General features: G+C 45.6%; 2 protein-coding genes across 3 annotated transcripts in view; both read right to left on the minus strand.

The window, feature by feature from the left end:
* The window catches only part of BEND5 (BEN domain containing 5), a 34,134-nt gene extending 14,539 nt beyond the window's left edge, over nt 1–19,595 (minus strand). Inside the window, exons 1-3 of one of the 2 annotated variants that reach the window (XM_015595083.2) lie at nt 19,462–19,595; nt 16,964–17,431; nt 380–528 (exon numbers count right to left, since the gene is read on the minus strand). In XM_015595083.2, the coding sequence (XP_015450569.1) occupies nt 380–528; nt 16,964–17,201 (387 nt within the window). In that variant the 5' untranslated portion in view covers nt 17,202–17,431; nt 19,462–19,595. The remainder of the gene's footprint in view (nt 1–379; nt 529–16,963; nt 17,432–19,461) is intronic. The other variant, XM_025052115.1, reaches the window with a different exon arrangement.
* The window catches only part of AGBL4 (ATP/GTP binding protein like 4), a 956,697-nt gene that overhangs the window by 193,496 nt on the left and 741,524 nt on the right, over nt 1–21,677 (minus strand). The window lies entirely within an intron of this gene.

Here is a 21,677-nt window from a genome sequence, read left to right on the forward strand (position 1 = left end):
ATATACTGATATATATCAGAAATTTCATTTCTACTTCACCTTATAAATTTTATGCATCTAGTTTCATAGAAGAGTAGGACAGTTTTCATCAACTACCATTTTTTAAAATCTTTCTCACTAATAAGCGATTTTAAAACGTCAGTTTAATTTTACAGTTGTTTTGGCCCAACATTTTTTTCTTCAAAAAAAGGAAGAGAAAATGAAAAAGTCCCAGTAAAGGTCCACTAGTTAAAATACAAGAATTCAGGAAATAGCTATTTAGGGCTGGGCCAGGAGGCCAACCAGTTGAGCTATGCCTCGGGAAGCCCCACCATACGCTTCATCTTTATTCTGACTGACAAACACTTGCAGGGAATCGATATTGAGCTTGAAACACTACCTTGCCATTGTCTAGGATATACTTGTCCATGACAGGTGCAGGAGCGGGGTAATAGGACGACGTATTTGCTTCCTCACTGAAAGTGCTCCGTAACTCCGGCTCGGGCTCGAGACATTCTGACTTTACTTTTTCCAAGTCAATGGCGGGACCTAGGCAGTTAAGAAAAGAGATCTGTCTAGAACTCCAAGGAAAATAAAATGCAAATATTTTTAACTATGCATCTATCAGCACATAGTGGTACAAAAAAAAAAAAATTATGCTGGCTTATTTTTGTCCATTGGACTACACTTAAACCCAGGCTTGAAAATAATATGAGATATGAACGTCACAAGCAAAAAGTTGGAAAATTGGAAGAATGGATTAGACTCTAATTAAGCATGAATGAGAAGCACTCTTTTGGGGTGTCACTGAATGGAAATGTAGGGGACTCAACTTCTGCACAGGAAAGAGGTCCCATTAAGACCGGGTGGAGAAGGGGTTGCAATTACCGCAATATGCAAATTGTGTATTTGCCAAAATCCCCATCTCTTCAGCCTGTAGTGGAATAGGCCACGGCGGATGAACAGAGGTTAGGAAAAAACAGTGGGGTGGGAGGTGGGGCAAAACGCAAAGGTCTCCACTTCCCCAAGACCTAGTATCTAGACAGGAGCATTTCAACCAAGAAATTAAAATACAATACAGATTAGACCCCTGACTGCCTGATCCAGCAGCTACTCTGATTTTTATTTTAATGCAATCAACACAAATTATGTGCAGATTAAACAGTGAAAGGAAGCTGGATAAATGGTGGTGGTTTCTATGGGGGATATCTTTTCCTCTATTAGCTTGTAAAAATAATGGACTATTTTTTAAATCATCTATGGTGTCTTGATGACCAAGGGGCAGAGAAACAGGATGAAAGTAAGTAAATAAGGCCAAATGATTTAATTAACTTTTGTAGGAGAGCAACTCCAAAGGCCAATGGAGAGTTTAGCATCCTGGAAATTCTCCCTGTGCAAACATTTCAGTTTTCTGGGATCAGAGATTTAGCTACTGCCATGGCAAGTCCCCCACAGCTGTGCATATAACTTAAGTAACTGATAAATTTCATGGTTCAACCTTCTCTTACCCTCACCATGTGGACAACTTGGTACAGGGCTCTTCATATACTAAAGATCTCATCAACAATCTGGATGTGTGTGTCTGTGTGTGTGTATGTATCTTATTGTTAAATTGTACACCTGAAACTAACTGGATTTTGTTAACCAATGCCACCATAATAAAAAATAACAATAATAAAAAGGCAAAAAAAAAATCTGGATGCAGTTCTATATTCAATCGCCACAGCCTAGACTTTGGCTGGTCACAGGGAAGGTATCGGTGATTTTGTTACTAAAATTCCTCATGACAAGGCTTCCCAGAACATCATTCCTGAGTTGCTGGCAGCTGCCATTTGCAAGACAGAATCTCTGCAGTCTCCACAATTCAAGTACGGGCGTTGCACAAAGCTGAATGCAAGATGGCTGAGGAGCAGAACAATGCAGATGAAAAAGCTTGGTTCATCTTGATAGAGTGAGTTTAGATACCATTCCTGGCTCTGCTGTGTTTTAATTGTGCATCTGCAGGAAGTGAATTGCAGATGCAGAAGCTGGCAGACTGAAGGACTGATAGCATCATAATCATTCTGATCGCATCTCCCAAGAGCTGTTACCTATTCAGGGGCTGGGCCTAAGTCTTATTCTTTTCTTTGTCCCCTGCAGCTGGCATGGGGTAGGTGCTCTCTGAATGTTTGCTAAATGAATAAAAGAATGACAACAATGAATTAGTAATTCTAAAGTTTCAGAAGCAGATGCCAAAGTTTTTCCTCTCTCTGAATTATTAGATTGAATTTCTGAGATACAAACTCAAGTGGAGCATTTGATCTTTCCTTAAATCAGGGAAAAAGTAATTACTTCAGTTTCCCCTAAAGGGCTTGGCTTAGTTGGCCTCTGGGGTCTCTTCCTGCTCTAACATTCAGAGACAGGAAAAAGAAATGGGCTGAGAGGAGGAGGTCCACGCAGCCCGTGGCTCATGAGTCATCTTCGGAAGATCAGATCGTGTCCTTTCTCTAAAGCCTTTTCCTTCTATGAGAGGCAGATGTGAGACAAAGAGAATGAATCCAGTTCAGTTCTGACTTCGGTCTGGTTCTCCACCATCCAGCTCCACAATGGCTGCCAAAGAGATCTTCACACGACTATGTCTTTCCTTGCTTAGGCTCCCCATTACCCTCAAAATTAAATCACACACCACAGCCTCCTTAAGACCCAGAACAACCAGCCTCCTCTCTACCTCTGGTGCTCACTACACGCTTTTCCCCATACCTTTGCTCAGGTCCCCCATGTGTGGTGTTGACCCAGGGCTCTGTGCCTTTGGATATACTATTGTCTTGGCCTTAAATGCCCCCTCATCTGCCTGCCAAGCCCCTGGTCAGACTTCAGAGCGAAGCGCAGGTGTCTCCTTTGTGAGGCCTTGCTCTGATCACTACCAGGTATGAGGTCTCTACATTTCTGGTCTCAAACTCCAGAAAATTATGTTTGTAGTCATATGCCAATCTGTTTGCTGTCCACATTAGACTGTGAAGCATTTCAAGGGCAAAGTTGTTATCTCTTTGTCATTTTGGCACCTAAAACAGTGCCTGGCACATTGCAGGCTCTCAGTAAATGTCATGACATGAGAGAGGGGAGAGAGTTGTGGGGGAGGAAGAGACTTACATGGGCTGAGGCAGAGATTCTGAAATAACGCCTATTGCTGAGTTGAAGTGCTTCAGGATGGAGGTAGGGGTGGGTGGGCAACTGTTCTCAAATATTTGTAACCTTTTCTGTAGCCCCTAAACTGGAAATTAAGGTTGTTAAATAGAAACTGGAAACATTTAGCCAGGAGAATGGAAGATTCAGATGGCTGTGGAGGGCCACCTAAGGGACACCAGAATGAGCAAGGCTCCGCCCCCTGGCTGGGCCCCTCCCCATAGTCAGACTCTATTCTGAAGTGTCTTGCCCATCCCTCTCTGCCTTACACCTTTCTTGCCTGCCTCCCAGTCTTTGCTTGTGCTGTTTCCTCTCCAGATCATCCTATTCCCAATGATGTCCGCCTATTCAAACTCTGACAAGGAGGGATTCAAGGCCTGAATCAAATGACACCTCCTCCATGCAGCTGCCCCAGCCCTTCAAACGGAGGTAAGTAATTCTCTCCACGCTTGGGTTTGGAATTTGAAGTTGGACTAGAGTTTAAACTCTGGATTTGCCATTTGCTGTTTAGGTGAGTTGTGAGCTTCCTCAGGTAGCTGAGCTCCCTCCTCCTTCCTCCCCACCACCCCAGGATAATCAGATGCACTCATTTGTTTCTATGCCTGTCTCCCGACTAGATGGTGAGGCCTGAGGACAGGCATGGGCTGCGTCTTTATATGTCAGAGTCCAGGGCTCAGCACAGGGCCTGGTTCAAATTCTATCCTCAACAAGTATTTTACACATCAATAATCACTTAACCTTCCTGACCCTGTCGCCTCACCTGAAAGGAGGAATGACAACAGCGACTTGGTGAGACTGAAGAGTAAATGAGTTAACCATATATGCGAAGTGATTAATCCAGAATCTAGCTCAGTAAATGGTAGCTCACCCCCCCAATGGCTCCCCCACTCACGTGTTCTACTTGGGGGCTCAAGTTAGTCCACTACTAAGCTGTAGCTTCTGTGAGCCAGGGGCCCTGCTGGTCTTCTTTCACCCCATGTGCCCAGCAGAGGCCCAGCTCAGAGCAGGACCTTGCACTCCATGGCACACCCTTGCTCCCCTGTGCTCAGGGACTGATGGAACTTTGTCAAATTCGAGGTTATTGTACTGGGATCTCCTGGCTCTCAAAGAGAACTATTCCTAATAGTCTCTCGGTGAACACTGTTTCAACACCCTGTGGCTGCCAGATGTTCAACTGCCTCCTTCTCCAGCACTGTATACAGAAGGCACCTGGTGCCTGAGGCCCAGCAAGGAAGGAAGACCAGCTAAAGGCACATCTTGCAAGCCATTTGTCAGGAGACCTGAGTGTGAATCCCAGCTGCATGACCTTAGACAAGTCACCTCACTTCTCTGTGCCTCCATCTTCCTACCTGCAAAATGGGGATTACCAAAGAGCCACCGTGCAGGCTGATGCCGCCTCTGGAAGAGGCTGGCACTGAGACAGGCATAGAACAAATGCTCAGACACAGGCTCGGAAATGGCAGATAAATGAAGGAATGAATCAGGAGAGCGGAGTGTTTAGTATTACAGAATCAGAAAGAAAAGGAACAAAAAAGCACGTGGTTTCTTTGGGGAGAAGGAGGGAGGGCCTCTAGTGCTTTTAATTTAAGAGGGGGAGAAAAACACTTCATTGCAAATTTTAGTCGGCTCTACTACTGATGTTGGCAATTTACATCTCATTACAACAAATGCTTAAGATTGCTGTTTTGCTTTTAAAAATTTCTGAGGCATTGTTCTCCTTCAAACACATGTGACCAAATTAGCCACAATAATAAGCACTTGTGCTCAGAGACAGCATTGTACGATCTGGCGCAGATATTTTAAGTAACAAAGGAACTTTTTTCACTTTGTGAGAAGAGTAGGAATAAAAAAAAAAGCCTTTTGATCTACTTCAGGTTTATTTTGGGGGAAAATATAGCTTCCATGGAGAGAAACCTCTCAGCTGGGTGAAGGAAGCCTTTAAAAAAAAATAAAAGGTAGTACTTGTCTTTTCATTCAGTCATTCATGAGCCCAGTCATGACACAATCGCTGACTGCATACCAAGAGCTAGGCCCTGTAAGAGGCACTGGAGACCCAGACACAAATAAGGCATGTCCCAGTTCTGGAGAAGATGAGAATTTAACAACTGAAATGCTGTTCTATAGCATATGGATAACTGTGATTTGATGGACAACACTGGATTTAGTGTTAGAAAATATAGTGCAGACCCTGGTTCTTTTATTCTCCTTCCCTCTTTAAGCCACATAGGCTTCTTCCATAAAATGGGAATCATGGCAAAGAGTAGTAAGGGGCTTGGTAATGTCTGCTGGCACAACAAATAAATCAAATTATACCTTTTTTTTGTTTTATCTTAAATTGGACTAATGCTGTTCTTTCTGAAAACCTTTCTAAAAATTTAATGCTTGTTACTTTTAGGAGGTTCAGAAATCACTTATTTCATGTATATAATATATAACATAAGACATATAATATATAATATATATGGACACTAAATACCATTTCTGATTTCTGTTGAAATAGAAATGCTAATAATATTAGGTTTTACTCAAGAAGTACTAAATCCTGCCATTTACTTCTGGAAATGAATAGGAATTTTCTCTGCTATAGGTATAATTCCAGTTTCTTCATAAATACAAAGCGAATCAGGTCAAAATTCTTAAATGCATACAGAACACCTACCATGGCACAGATTCGGTAGAAAAAAAGATGATTCCACTTTGTTGAAAATGACCCGAGTATGGGAACAGCTATGTGAGGGCCTTGGAAAGACAGGGGAGACAGCCAAGAGCCAAGCAAGAGCCGGGCAAATGGGTCCCCCTCTACGAACCCCATCACGCCCTCTGAAAAGGTATCGGCCACTCTCACCTGCTGCTGTAGCTACACATCTGTTCCTTAGTCCCATTATGCTTCTAGTGAGGCAAGGACAGATCTGGCTTCATTCCTTCAGTGAGAATCTACTAAGTTCCAGTCCTGGACTAGATGGTCTTGATTCACCATCCAGCAGTGGAAAGAGACAGGCAACAGATCATTACCACTCTGCGCTGCTAACAAGAGTTAGGATGAATACTTGGGAACAGAAGCAAAGGACGGTGTGCTACTTCTGGAGGAGACTAGGAAGTCTTCAGAAGGACGGCCACAAACTTCTGTGCTGGGGTTTGGAGGGAGCCCGCTGGGAGTAATGGATTGGGGTAAGGTAGCTGTCTTCTTATGGTGAAGGCAAGTGGCACATAATCAAGGCTCACTGACTGAACAGGAAGTGGGCAGTGTGACGATCTGCACAGATTTAGGGAGGAAGAGATCATCCCTGGCTCAGTGATCCCGGAAGGTTTCAGGGAAGAGGTGAGCTCTGATTGGAGCTTTGATAGGTAAGTAGGGTCTAAGGAAGGTAGAGGGGCAGTCAGGCAGGTAGACAGAGTCACAGTCAGCAGCGGCTCTTTGGGAGCCCCCTCCCGTCTCTGTCTTCTCAGTGCCTCTACGAGTGAGGGCTAGAACAGGCTTTGCTGGGCAGAGGCAAGAGAAGCAATTCTAGCTTGAGGTCCTGGGCCTGGCAAGATCCCTGCAGCTTACGTGGATGCCCCCACAGTGGGGTTGGTCCCTCAGGGAGTCAGCAGCACAGAGCGGCAGAGCTGGAATGGACCTGACAGAGCCCTCTGGCTACGGGGGAGAAGCCCAGCAAGAAAGTGGTGGCAGAAATGGGACCAGGTCCCCAGTGAGAGGGGTCAAGGTATCTTCCCCACTTTGAGGAATCGCGAATGACCATTTCAAATGACACGTTTTTCGCGGAAAAGGAAAGGTGGTCGACGCTTATTGAATGTTTTCTTTGTCCGCACCTTACATCACGGTACCTTTCATCTTTGTAGCACTTTTCACTCTATTGTCCAGTGATTATTTGTTTAACATGCAAATGGAAACTCCTGGCTAGAATGGAAACTCCAAGGACAGCCATAGGCTTGTCCACTGCTCTCTACCCCAGCACAATGTCCTTGGTACACATCAACATTCATGTGTTGAATGAAAGAAGTGAATCCTCATGGCAGCCCGCAAAACAGATCTTATTATCTCTGTAGAGGCTCAGAGAGGTAAAGTAATTTGTCAAAAATCACACAGGTGGTGACTGCTCGAATTCAGGGCTATAAATTCCAAAGCCTTGCTCTTTCCACTACCCTACATCTCCTGAGCTAACTGTAGTTTTCAGCTCTCACAAGCTTCTCACTAGTGACCTTCCCTGACCTTCCCAGGGGTCTGTGAAGAATGCCACAATGTGCAGGGGGTGGGGAGGAGGAGTGGATGTCACTAGGATTCATCTCACCTCTAGGAGCTCTGAGCCAGTCCTCTGCCAGCTGGTGGCCAGAGAAAATTGGGCTGGTTCTTCATCTGTGGTTCTTCTACCTCCCTCCCCACCCAACTATCTGGGCCCAGACAGCATCCAAATGCAGGATTATGGAGAACAGCATGGGTCTGCCCTGCCAGAGAAGCCAGGAAGGCCCCACCCATGACTGAATGCAAGTGAAATGGCATTAGGTCCTGGACCAACACTGGCTGGGTTTGGAGGCCAAGGGGCTGTGGTGGGAATAAGTGGAGTAGGTGGCACAAGGACTGCCCTCAGATTCCCAGGCGCCTGCTGTGAGGCCTGGTGAGCACCTGAGGGCAGGTGTTACAAAGAGGCAGCTACATCATGTGACTCATGTCTCTCAACCAAATTAATCCATGACTTTGGCTGTGCTTGAGCTCCCTCCCCTTCAGGCCATGAGCTGGTCCAGAGCAGCGGACCATCTGTGATTCATCTTCACTCAATGGTTGTTGATTGAATTGCCTGGTTCAGAGAAGTGGCAACTCAGAGGTTGAAGGGCCGTGCCCCAGGTCACTCCAGTGGGGAGGAGACCCTTGGGTACCACCTGCAGGAGGGGCTGTACAGTTTTAGTTCTTGCCTACCTCTGCAGCCTTGGCTCTCCCTCCTACCTACCTCTTCACTCTGCAGTCCAGCCAGAACCTTGGGGTTCCTGAATAAGCCAGCCTCTCTCATAATTCCAAATCTCTGTTCAGGTTCTCCTGTTGTCTGATATTGTTCACTTCTTCTTCATTTGGGTAAATCTAACTAGTTCCTTGTTTTGGAAGCCTTCTCCTGCTACCTTTGGCACCCCTGCCCAGTCATGTAAGGAGCCTTCCTGTAGATCCTGTTCCATCACCCTGAGAGCCGAGGAGCGCGGCAAGGCTCACACTGCATTCCAACTCTCTGCTGGTGAGACTGTGACTTCCTTAAGGCAGGAATATGGTCTGAGCTACCTAACTCCCCTGTGCCCAGTATAAGGCCTGGAACATTCAAAGAGTCTGATAAATGTTCCTGCACCAAAACATTTCCTACAGTCAGAGCCATCCAATAATGGAATGGGCTGCACTGGAAGGCAGTGCTTCAGCTTCCTCTCTCTAGGGGAATGTTATGGGAGGCTGGGTGACCGCTTGGCAGGGAGGCTACAAAAGGCTTCCTGTCCTGTGCAGGAGGCTGGACTAGGTGACCTCTGGGGCTCCTTATGGGACGAAGGTGCTGAGACTCTGAGAATTACTTCCAACCAAACTCAAAGAGATACCCAGAACAGCAAATAAAGGTGTGGCCAGCCTCTGAGCCTTGCTGAACCCCGACGGCTAGCTGATTCCATCCATCCATCCTGGCTGCACATTAACCTTCACTGCTTCATGATGATTAATTTGTTCAGATTATACATGGCATAGGCATGTTCTATTTCCTCTCTGGTCCTCAGTGTTCCCATCAATAAGATGGGGGTGAGAGGTGGGATGGGGTTCTCTTTAAAGAGATAATTTCTATAAAAACTCTAGGAATTTTCTGGTTGGCCTCTTAGTGGGGCAAGGCTAAAACTACAGAAATGGTGGGCTCTTAAATTAAGCAGGAAACATCCCACCCAATAATAGCTCAAAGGTCTAGCAGTCCGAGAACCCACTGCAGTACATGAAGGAGGCCTAATCATAAAAGCAGGCAGGAGACAGGGCCACTGCAGAAGCACAGGGTGGAGTGAGTGCCTGTGTGATTGGGCTGCCTGATGCATGGACAAGTGAGACAGGCCTGTTTTGAAAGTTGGCTCCACCATTTCCTGGTTGTGTGGCCTCTGGCAAGATATTAATCTCTGAGCCTGCTTCTTTATCTGATGATCCTCTCTACCACTAGGGTTGTTTTATGCATGAAAAGCACCTACCCTCAGGCCCAATGTAGGTGTTCAGAGAGGCCAGCCCTTGCCCCTAAGGAACCCCTTCCCACCTTTCCCACTTCCGTTCCTCTGATTGGCAAAATCCAGCAGAAAACAAGCCCGTCACATGGCCACACCAAAGCCAAAGACCAAAAAGCATATTCCTATTCTGGCAATGGAGAAAGCCCAGCAACTCCTGCACGTTCTGACTGCCTGAGCAGGTAGCAAAGGGACAGGCCAGGGTTGTCCCTCAGCACCACCCTCATTGCCTCGGAAAAGTGAACTCTAGGGAGAATGAGGAGGGAGGGTCCTGGACTGTCCTGCCACTCTGAAATCAGCTCTTAAAATAATTTAAGATGAACCATGGCTAATTCTGATTCAGTTAACAGGGCAGTAAGTCCTTCAAAGTGGAAGATGACCCATGTTTAAGAGGTCCAGATCCAGTTCTCATGCTAGATCTTTTCCCTCCTTGGATCCAGCATAAGGAGGCACAGGGCACAGTGGTTTTGGCTTTGCTCCATCACTCACGGGGGCGTCTGGCAGGATGCAGACCTCCTGGGCCTCCCCTCTACAATGAGAATATAAAAGTCTAACCTGCCAGGATGACTCTCGCCGGTCTTTTTCATCTCTCGCCCAAAGCCCAACTTCCGTGAGTGTTCCTGCTTATTGGTGAGAATGAACTGAAAAGCCTGAAGAAGATGGAAAAGAGCTCTGAGATAAATTGGCCTCAGGAGGAGACCCCTGGCAAAGAGGAAATTGAGACATAGCCAGTGATGTCTGAAGAACTGAGGGGGTCAAAAGAAATGGTCCAGGACTGGAGCTGGGAAGATGGAATTCTGCCCAGGAAAAGTGGGTGGGGGAGAAATCTGTAGACCAGTGGGCTTGAAATCAAGTCTGGGCTTAGCTATAAAATAGGCTATTCAAATGAGATTTCTGAGGACTCATGAAGAGAAGCAGCAACCTCCAGGAGACATTGGGTTTGACCAAGGATTAAGATATGCCAGACAACCACATCTGTGCTCTACTGTAGGACAATGAGTGCTTATGATGTACCAAGCATTATACACATATTATCTCATGTGCATCCTCAGATTATCCTACGTCATTAATGCTGGACGCACTGAGTACTTACTACGTGCCAGGCCCTGGGCAGAGGTCTTTATATGCATTTGCTCATTTAATCCTCTGAAGAACCATAACAGTTGGTACGGTCATTGACTCGGAGGAATCTAAGGCCTAGAAAGTTAAGTAATTTGCCCAAAGTAACAAGGTTAGCCCGTGGAAAAGCCAGGGTTCAAAATCTCAATAATTCTGACCTCGGGGCCCATACAGCCCTTAATCACTGAACTGATTCTCCTGCCCGTCCATGGTAGGCATGAAGATATCCATTTTACAGAGGAGAAAGCAGAGGCTGAAAGGGTTAAAACATTTACTTGAAGTTGCACAGGTAATGAATGAGAGAGCTGAGATTCAAACCCAGGTAATATGCTCTGCCAAAGCCCTGGCTGCTTCCGGTACAGGGAAAGCCAGCAGGAGGTAGGTGGCTGATATTAGCTGCCTTTTCAAAGGCACCATCGGGAGACCTGTGCTTAAAGAATCCAGCTTAGACCGCAAAGGATTTTAAAGATCAAAGCTGGTATTTTCACGGACCTTGGGCAGAACAGAAGGCATGAGCCTGGAGGGGAACAGCGGTGACAGAAACTCAGCTCTAAAGAGCCAAGACAGGTTTGTAGGCCGCAATGGCTTTCTCCTTCTTCAAAAATTTCAACCAGCTTGTGATCTGGCCAACAGGGACTTCATCCCTTCTTTTTGTATTCTCCTCTCTCAAACGGAGATGATAATTTATACCTGGCCTCGCAATAAGGTTATCGGAATAGTCCCATGAGATAAAAATGTCAAAGTGCTTTGAAACCTGTAAAGTGCCATGCATATATGAATTACTGTTATTATTCCCTTTATCTATACCTCTTCTGGTCAGAGTTCATCATTTCACATACGTCATCTGACAAAGCACACACACAATCCAAAACCACCATATGCCTCCCTCCTGCAATTATAGCACCTGGACTGTTCTGCTGTATACATGTCTGCACTCCCCGCTGGACCAAATGTGCATCTTGAAGGCAGGGATTACGTCTCCTCCTTCCTACATTCCTCACAGAGCCCTTTTGAGCCTTAGTTGAACTGACATTACCCCAAATCACACAAATGAATTTAACTATCTAAGATGTACTTACAGTGCTAAAAACTGAAGAGGATATCTAAGGCTTGGCCTTTGACCTCTAAGAACAAGGAATCTAACTGAAGAGAAACCGAGAGAGACTCTGGAGGTTACACCTTGGCAGACACCAGTGCTCACCCTTGTAATGGGCTCTCCACTGTTCTGTTGCCCCTCATTCCCTTAGAATTCTCTGAGTCTGCCAGGCCCCAGTTTAATAAGCACCACTCTAACCTCCTAGCTGGTGAATGATTTAAAAAGGGACTGTCTTGGTCATTTCTATATTCTGCACCTAACAAAGTCCTGGCACAAAGCATACCCTTGATTAAATGTCTGTTGAATGAATAAATGAAGAAATGGATACATACACAAATAAATCTGTACTTTACAAATCAGAATATCTTCAAGCTTTTTGCACCCCCAGCATTTATTTCCTTGGGAGAGGGAGTGCAGGGAAGGGAAAGGGAGGAAAGGGGAGGCGGGAAGGGAAGGGAAGGAAAAAGGGACTGACATTTATTGAACACTTAGAATATGCTGGTTACAGGTCTATACAATAGTCCTCTATTATCCATGGGGGATACGTTCCAAGACCCCTAGTGGATACCTGAGACCATGGATAGCACCTAACCCTCTATATACTATATTTTTTTCCTATACATAGCTATCTTTTCACTTAAAGGAAGCACTTTATGGCTTCTCTTTGGAATATTCCCATTGCCAACATCACTAACTCTTGAGCTTTGAGTCATTATTAAGTAAAAGAAGGGTTACCTGAACCAAGCACTGTGATACTTGGGACAGTTGGTAACTGAGATGGCTATGAAATAACTAATGGGTGGGTAGTGTATACACTGTGGATACACTGGACAAAGGGATGATCCATGTCCAAGGTGGGATGGAGCGAGATGGTGTGAGATTTCATCATGCTACTCAGAGTGGCATGCACTTTAAAACTTATAAATTATTTCTGGAATTTTCCATTTAATATTTTCAGACCTCAGGTGACCATGGGTTACTGAAACTGAAGAAAGCAAAACTGTGAAAAAGGGGGAACTACTATATTCTTTACACATGCGTCCTCATTTAATTTTGACACTGTCACGGAGGTCCCAAGAGAAGGGACCCTTAGGGCAGGAGAGTGAGGTTCCTTCCCATCAGAGAGGGGTGCTTTCCACGCAAAGATCATAGAAAAAGGAAAGTTCTGTTTTACAGAAAGATGTCTTTTGGGGGAAGGGGTGGCTGTGCAGAGGGGTCACTTCCATGTCCGTGACAATGACATCCCAAGAACTAAAGAAGGCCACGTGGGATGAGGGCCCAGAGAGAGGACACAGGACCAGGTGTCAGGAGACCCCTGAGAATAGGCCCATGACACCTTCTGGGCTTGTTTCCCCATCAGTAACATGAGGGCAACAGCCTAGATTCTCTCTAGTTCTTTCATGACTCCATGACTCCATATTCTAGAGCATTTTTTCCTGTTTAAATCCATCTAGTGTGTATTTGTGGAATGAAAGAAGAATGAATGCACAAATGAGGAAGTGAGCCACCCAGTGATGTCTCTGAAACATGTTATACCATCTTGCTGCTGTCCCCCACCCTTTTGCCCTCAATCTCTTCTCTACCAGGTATACCGTTATACCTTTAGGGGCCCTGCTCACCACTGAGGTCCCCATCAAGCTCAAGAAGCCAGACTCCTACTCTCTGCCAACTCCCATCTACCACCTAGAAGACCCCAATTCCTAGGAGAATCAGCAACGATTCTTCCCAGCAGGGAATCTTCCTTCTAACCTAAGCATCTCCTGACCTGTTGGCCTCCTTTGTCTCTGAATTTGCCTGTTATGGTATAAATGACTAAGCACCCAAGTGAGACAAAGGCCTTCCAGCTGGGCCCATGTGCAGGGTGGACATGTAAAAATACGCAAGCGCAGGCTTCCATGTACAATGCTCAAGCCAGGCCCAGGGGCCCAAGGATGGTATAGCTCAGGCCACACAACAACTCCAGGCCAGGAATGTGCTCCATACAGGGCATGTCAAGCCAAGAATCAGAGATGGTCTCTTGGTCACTTTCTGGTGGTTTTTGTTTTTTGTTTTGGCCTTGTTTCAGGTTTCTTGGTGTTTTGTATGGATCAGTAGCTATTATATATAATATGGGAGTTTCTTCCCAGACTCATCATGAGAGAGTTCCACCTTCAAATGCTAGCTCCTTCTCTAGAATTTTAATTATATGCTTATATGTTTACTTTCATCACTATTCCTTCCCCAACTTCCAATGTCTCAGTTTCCTTATAACTTCCCAAGTTCCTAGGAGCAGAAAGCACATGGTCAATGTTCGCTGACTGAACAAATGAATATATACGCACTTACTCACACACACACTTACTCACATACACAATGTCTTCTACAATAGAAGACCCAGAGAGGCAGAGAATTAGTTAACCAGTCCAAGGTCATACAGCCAATTACTGGTTGGGGAAGCCAGAGTTAAAAACCAAACTAGACTCTGTCTTAGCCCCTCCACTAAATAGTGTGAGAAAGGTGCTAACAGTAATTTAGCATCGACAGAAGGTCAGGCACTATGCATTATGTCACAAGGCTCTGAGAAGGATATCATTATTTCCATTTTACAGACAACAACGTCAAGGCTCAGAGACGTGTTCTCCTAGATTGCTCCTCACTCTTCCCAACCACTTGTTCCTGCCTGGATAACAAAAATCAATACTTTAGGCTCCAGCTCAGAAGTCATTTCCTTCAGGAAGCCCTTCTTCCCTGATCCTCCCAAATTCAGTGGGTGCCCCTCCTACGCTGTCCCACAGCCTGTGTGCTTCTGTCCCTGTGGTGGCACTTATACACTGTGTTGTCACTGACTTTGTCAGTGGCTGTCTCCACCAACGAACTTTGACTTCCTCGAGGGCAGAGGGCAAGGGTTGTATCTTAAATAAACTGAAATCTTACCAACAAGCAAAATGCCTGGCACACAGCAGGAAACCAGTAAATATTTAAGAAATAAAAAAGAAAAGCAGGGAAGCAAGCAAAGAAGAAAGGGAAGAAAGGAGAAAGAAAAGGTTCCCAAAGCCATGGAATTGGGAAGTAGGGAAGTTGGGGCTGGAATCAAGGCTGGTTCCAGAGACTAGACTAGATCTATGAGAATAACCAACCTCCCCTTAGGGTAGAGGCCCTTTTATTATATTCTTGTGGATTTGTCTTAGAACTTGGCACATAATCATTCTGCAATTAACAAGTGCCAATCAATGGACTTTAGGTTTTCACAGGCCAAGACAGTGAGTGTGATTTTTCTGGGGCACCTGCGATGCCCACAGCACAGGGTACCGGAAATGATGGCTGCTCCATGCGTGTTTGTGGTCTGAGCTGATTTCTATTTAATCCATCCCACTGTGATGACGATGATGACTCAGATCAGGGAAGAGTCAGCCATTGGCCCTTGTAATTCAAGGCCTGTGGGATGGGAGAGCCTGGAAAGATCAAGACATAAAATCATGGTTGAGGTCAAGTTTGCTTACGTGTTTTAAGACTAAAGAGTCACATATTGATGTAAAATGCAGTGTCTTCTTGCCCCAGAGGGGTTAGGAGTGGTTTTGGGAGTTTAAGCTCAGTTCATGATCACGTAAAACAGGCAGTTTCTCTGGGAATCAAAATAAGGTTGTAGAGAGTTTGTGTTGTTATTGTGTCTCCCCTTCAACCCCTAGAGAAGTTTACAGAAGGCACAGCACGCAGAGTGTGATGAAAATATAAGTCATTTAGCTGAAGACCAGGACATGCTTTTTTTCTTGGAAAATTTCAGTTCTCTCTTCATTCCCCACTCCTACTTCAAGACCAATATGGCTTTCACAAATTTTCAGTTAGGATTTCTCTTTGAGATTTTATTTCAATAAAGAATTTTAATAACGTTTTAAGTTGCACACCACATGTGACCTTTAGTGTCACTGTGCACCTCTACAGGCAATGATTTGGAAGAATGGCCAAGGGCAAGACAGAGTCCCAGAGTGAGGAAATTACCAGCCTAGGACTCAGGAAACTTGGTTTGAGACGAGCTCTGCCTCTGCCTCCCCAAGTGACTCTGGGTAAACCCCAACCTCAGTTTCCTTCCCTGTGACAAAGGCACGAAAAGGCCTCTTGGCTGACTCCCTGGGCCATCCTGAAGATCTACTGAGGACGGAGTTTAAGAAGTAAAAGGCATCTATAAATATAAGTAAGGAAGGATAAGAGCACATTTAACTAAACTTCAAAGAGAAATGAGGCTTCACATATAAATCTGTGAGCTAGGTAACAGAAACCTTCCTTCTTGAATATAATATTGTATTTGATAATATTGTATTTGATATAAACCTTGGGAACAGAACTTGTGTTTCTAGACAAGATGACGTCCTTTTTTAAGCGCGGCACATTGATGCGGGGTTATCCATGGCCGTCCTCAGGGGTGTGGAGGCTATGAACTTGCCTTACACTGATTTCCTGCATGGTCTCTACCTTTTATAATTCTGGATTCTTGTGTTTTGAAAGAGTGAAATTCTCTTTCCTCTCTGGTAGACAGTCATTTCTCCCTGCTGTAAACCTGACATCTTTCAGATTTCTCCTATCCCTGCTTCTAAATCACCTTAGATGAGAAAACCTAAAAACCTGCTTTGTTAAAATCAGGTGCAAAAAAAGAGCCTATTGAGTTCTATGAGCAAGCCGCAAGGAGTTTTACACATCTTTATGGTAATCTTCCTAAGGTCATGTGCTTCTCTGCTCAAAAGCTTTTTAATGCTTCTCATTCCTACCAAAACAAGTCCAGACACCCCAGGCTGCTAACGTTTTGGAAGCCTTCAATTACCTATCCTCAAACCACATTTGCATTATCCCTTCTTAGTATGCTCCAGGTGTGTTTTCATGCTCTGTGACTGCTGCCCTCAGCCTCCTCTTATGCCTCAAAACACCACCCAAGTTTCAAGGCCCAGTTCAAGGCCCACCTCCTTCCTGAAGTCTCCCTCCCTTACACATCACCTCTCTCCACCCTTTGAACTCTTATCATTTTATCCGTATCGCTCCCAAGGCATTTATCATTTTCTCACTTAAAGGACGGACTTTTTTAGGATCTCAATTAGTTCTCTTTAGTATCCTAAAAATCTCCTATAACCCCTGGTACTGCCTCTTGCTGAATGAATGTATTAAATGAGTGGTGGCAAATACTCTGTCGACTCTTTTCCTCTGAGCCACACTTCTCAGTGTTCCCCACTGTGTCCCAGATAGCTAAGGCTGCTGCATTCTAAGTCCGTCAGATTCACTGTGGGAGGGGAGAGGTAACTGCTGAGCCAAGTCTCTGCCCTTCCCTAGCCTCAGGGGCACCTCGCCTGCCTCTTCACCCTCCTGGAAGGGGAGCTGCACAAAGCATCCCACCCCTGTGGGGCAGCAGGTGGCCTGCGGGGCACTCACCACTGCCAAGCCTCAGGAGCAGCACGTCCTGGAGCCTGCGGTTGAGGTCGCGGAGCTCCTTCATTTCGGACACGAGCGCCCCGTACTCCTTGAGCTTCTTGGCCTGCTGCACCAGCTGCCTCCGAGTCCGCTCCAGCTCCTGCTGGAGGTGGCGCATCTCCTCCTGCTGCTGCTGGTAGTTGCGCAGCAGCTCTTCGTACAGAGCCCGGGGCACGACGGCGTCCTCCAGACTGTCCATGTCCTCCGTGCCCGGCGAGGCCTCCACGAAGACCTCTTCCGGACACGTGCCGTGGCCCAGGCTCAGGCCGTTCTGCTTCTCCAGCCGGGCCACCACGGCCTCGATACTCTTGTGCGCCACTTCGCTCGGCTTCCGCCCCTCAGGTCTCTGTGTAGGACAACGAGAGTCAGTTCAGGCAAGGGCAGCTGGGACTTTTCTTGGACTGCAGCTCATTATTTCCCCAGACAATCCTAGAATCACAGAACCACAGAACATCAGTGCTTGGAGACACCTGTGCAAACGCTTAGTCAAAGCCCTTTAATTTACACGTGGGGAAACAAGAGGTACAGAGTGAGGAAGGGTCTTGCCCAGAGTCACACAGTCAGGTGGTGGCAGAACCAGGATGCTGGTTTCCCAGGCCGGCACTTTTTCCATTCCATCACTCTGTCTCTTGGGTACATATTATATACCATGACCATCACCCTCCCAACTCCCCAGCCCCTCTGCCCCACCCACAGGCCTAGGCAGTGACTTGCTTACAGGGGGTGTTCAGTGTGTTATTTGTGGAGAATCAGTGAGAAATCTGGCCAGGCCAAGCCATCCCAAGGAAGTCACCACTCAAATCACTTCAGCAACAAAAACATGAAAATGAGTAAAAGGGCGTTCCACCAAGAAACCTTTCCTCAAGAATGCTTATGTTCAGAAGGACACTAAGAACTCTACTCTACTCTACTCTAGGGCAGGAATCATGTCTTATTTCCTCTGTTTCTCCACTCCTACCCAGAACTGGCACTTGGCGAAGGCTTGGTAAATATTTTCATAACTGAAAAGTTCAAAAAATGCTAGAATCGGAAAGTTCTTCAGTTTAACTCCCTCATTTTACAGGTGAGAGAACTGAGGCTCAGAGAGCGGAAGGACTCGGCTCAGGTCACATGGGAAGCAACAGACAGAGCCAGAGCCAGAGCCAGAACATGGAACCCAAGTTCCAGCCTTAGGCTCCTTCTCCCATATCTGCCAACCTCTCCTTGGACACTGGCCAAACTGGAGCTCAGCAAGACGGTGGATACAGAGAGGACAGTTCATTGAGAAGAGAATTATCCAGAACTACCCAAGGGCTTCAGCTGCTGGAGGAAATTCCAGCTTGAGTGGACAAAGCTTCCATTGAGGAGTGAGAATTACAGAACCAACGGAACCCTTCACCCAGTCAGGAGGGCCAGGAGCTCTCCTGACTGGGAGCCTTATAGGAGGCAAAGACAACTGAGGACACAAACAAGGTTTTAGACAACTTAACTGTGTCGGGTCAAGCCTGCCTTAATTTCTCACTAAGTTTCTGGAAATTTAAAGAAAAACAAAACAAGAAAAACCCCCAAAACCCAAACATGACTCTGATATTCAGTTACATGACAATATCCTATCCTGTCATTTCATCCACTAGTCTAGCTGTATTTATCAGCTAAAACTGTCATGATCACTTTAGATATCTGTTTGCATCAACGACACTATAAGACCAGCAAGGGCAGTGACCACATCTGGCTAATTTCCATGACCCCAGAGACTGGCACAAGGCCAGGCCCATAGCAAGGGTGAAATGAATGCATGAACTGAACTCAACTGCATTTTTTGGATTCTACCTTGGGAACGTCCTTAACCTTGTGACCAAAATCAGACCGTGGTCGATGCAGAAAGCATCCTTCTTTCTCCTCCCTTCCTGTTGGGTACCTATTATACAGAAAATACACTTGGCTTGTTGAACAAGATTTTCAGCAGGTTTACGAGTGAGGCTAAGGAGACCAACTAGGGTGCATACTAAAGGAAATGCAACCTCATGCAAAAGTTTTCTTACAAGTTATACACCCCCTTCTGTGAACCTGGCTCAGCCCATTTCCTATTGAGTCTACCATTAGCTGTTTGGGGCAATGTGATAGTGACTGGCTTGGAACTGCTGCCCGAGAACGGCCTGCTTAATGTTCCTGAAGCTCAGCAGAGACCTCTCCAGAGCTGTGGGCCAGAGAGAGAGGCACTGATCCAAACCCTCAACCGCAATTACCCTTCATAGATGGTGCAAACAGCGTGGTGCTGGGTGGCCTAGCATGAAGCAGGGTTCCCTGGAAGGTTGGCCAGAAACACGTTAGCTGTCCTAATCTTTCCCAACCTGAAAAGATCGTGGCCTGTGACACCAGGGGACATTTATACGGTGAGAGGAGGCCAAACTGGAATTCTTATGCTATCAAAAATCTGAAAATGCTCCCACATACTTGCAAAAAAGGAAAGATTTTGTTACCTTGATGTGTCTAAGCTGTAAATCTTCTTCCCCATAATCCTTAATCTCCCCATCTTCTTCTACATGATTGAGAGAAAGTTTGGGGATTTTTATTTTCTTCTGCATCACACTGTTTTCAAGGTCAGATTTGTCTTCTAAAATGCACATCAAGAAAACAAGGTTCATTGAGTCAAAATGCTAAAAAATGCCCATAACCTCAAATGCTAGAGAATGATTGAGGCCAGACCAGTTAAAAAGGAAAAGCAAATAAACCCAAGGACTATTCCCTCCTATACGCAGGGACCCTAAAGGCAGCAGCGCAGATCAAACTCTTGGATCAAGAGTACTGACTAAAAGAACTGCCACACAAAGCGCTGAAATAGTGGCCAATGAATTTGCTCAGGGGTTTCTCTAAGTACATTTTTAAAGGGTGGCCTTTTGTGGAATTACAGAATCTGGGAAATGGAATGGCCCTTAGATTGTTACCTAGTCTAAACTTAACTAGCACACTAATCTCTCAACAAATGAGATCTTTTTAAGCCAAGTGACTTCCTAGAAAAAGCTGGTGGGTCTCTGTTAGCTCAGGTACCAAGAGGCATGAAAAGGATGATAGCTCAAGGAGGTAAAGCCTGAGCTAGAAAGACAGGGATTCCCCCACAGCCCAGATACAGGAGAGCCTGAGGGCTGACAGATACGGGAAGAGTAACAAGTAACATTTACTGCATTTTTACTGATATCAGATCACAAAAGTTTGAGGGGCCTCAGCGACTGACTGGTCCACTCTCTCATTGTACAGATGAGGGAACTCGAACCCAGAGGATAGAAGGGGTTTGCCAGAGGTGTGAGCTTGAGGAGGGACCAGAGAGGGAAACGGTGCTTCCATGGAGTCATAACACATACTAAAGTGTGCTACAAACTGTAAAGTGCTGTACCACTACAGGGGGATATTTTCCCACCGCTTTCTCATTCTTAGATCAACTAGAAGATAATTCAACTTCAGATCAACTAGAAGATAATTATTTTTTCCTGCTCAGATTTCAAACTTTATTTCCAAGATCTGTCTCTCAACAGTGGATGTCAAAGTAAAAATTTAAACAGGAGAGTCCCGGAAGTAGTATTTGAACTTGCTCTGGAATGCCCCTTGTAGTAAATATATCAGGTCTTGTTTTCTGGGATGGAACTGAGACTCTGGGAATTCCTGTTTCTTAGACTCCTCAAAGGTTCCCCCTGCTATGTCCTAAATGCTGTTTCTAGCATGTTGCCCAATGCTGGATGTGGCGCATGGTGAGGTAACTGGTTAAATCCAGTCTTTGAGGGTCTTTATGTGTGAGTGTATGTGTGTGCATGCATATGTGATTGTGTTAAACACGTTCTTACACTTCCCCCAGACCAGGCTTCTCTCCTCAAAACTTGTTAGTAAAGCTGAGAAGGAATCTTATAAGCAGATAACTATTACAGAATGCATTCAAATGCCAAATCTTTTCAAATGGTTTTAGGAATGGAACCTCAGCTGGCCAGAGGCGGGACTCCTGTATCAGCAAGACCTCAGTGTGAACCTCAGCTCTTCTGGGATGGGGTGAGGAGGGAGGGGCAAAAGCTTAGTCTCATTGAGCTCAGGTGTGTCCTGTGTAGCGCTAGTTCTGAGAAGGACAGCAATAATTGACACAACTCACTGCACATTGAGTGCACACCAGGCACTCGATGAATGGGATGCTAAAATTGGTATTAACATGCTAATCATTTTATTTCATAACTGTAAGGTGAATAAAGATATAATTTAAAAAACAAAAGGAATGACTTAAGCAAGGTATAGAATGTAAAAGAACTGCTGGGGAGGGGGGGGAAGAGGTGGTCTTTGTTAATAACTGCCTCCTGATCGAAGATGAAAACAGCTTTTCCCACTACCTGGAGGAGCTCAGGTTCCAATTTCATAAGCAAGGCCTGTTCTTGTTATCTTAGTGTCTATAAAATACATCCAATGGGTTAGGCATGAACGACAGTAGGGATGTGGTCTCTGAAGGAGTAACGGCTTCCGACAAATCATTGTTGATTCTTTCTAAGCCAAGAAGCTGCTAAAATATAAAACCTAAAGAAAGTACTCCAAATGAAGTTATCCTGAAATGGGAGGGGTGGGTGTTTTCCCATGTGAAAAAAAAAGAGAGAAAGAGAGAAAAAGGGAGAGGGGAGGAAGAAGGGAGGGAGAGGATGGAGAAGAGAGAAATGGCGAGGGTAGGGGG

The sequence above is a fragment of the Pteropus alecto genome, unplaced genomic scaffold, assembly GCF_000325575.1.
Source record: "Pteropus alecto unplaced genomic scaffold, ASM32557v1 scaffold25, whole genome shotgun sequence".
Lineage (NCBI taxonomy): Eukaryota > Metazoa > Chordata > Mammalia > Chiroptera > Pteropodidae > Pteropus > Pteropus alecto.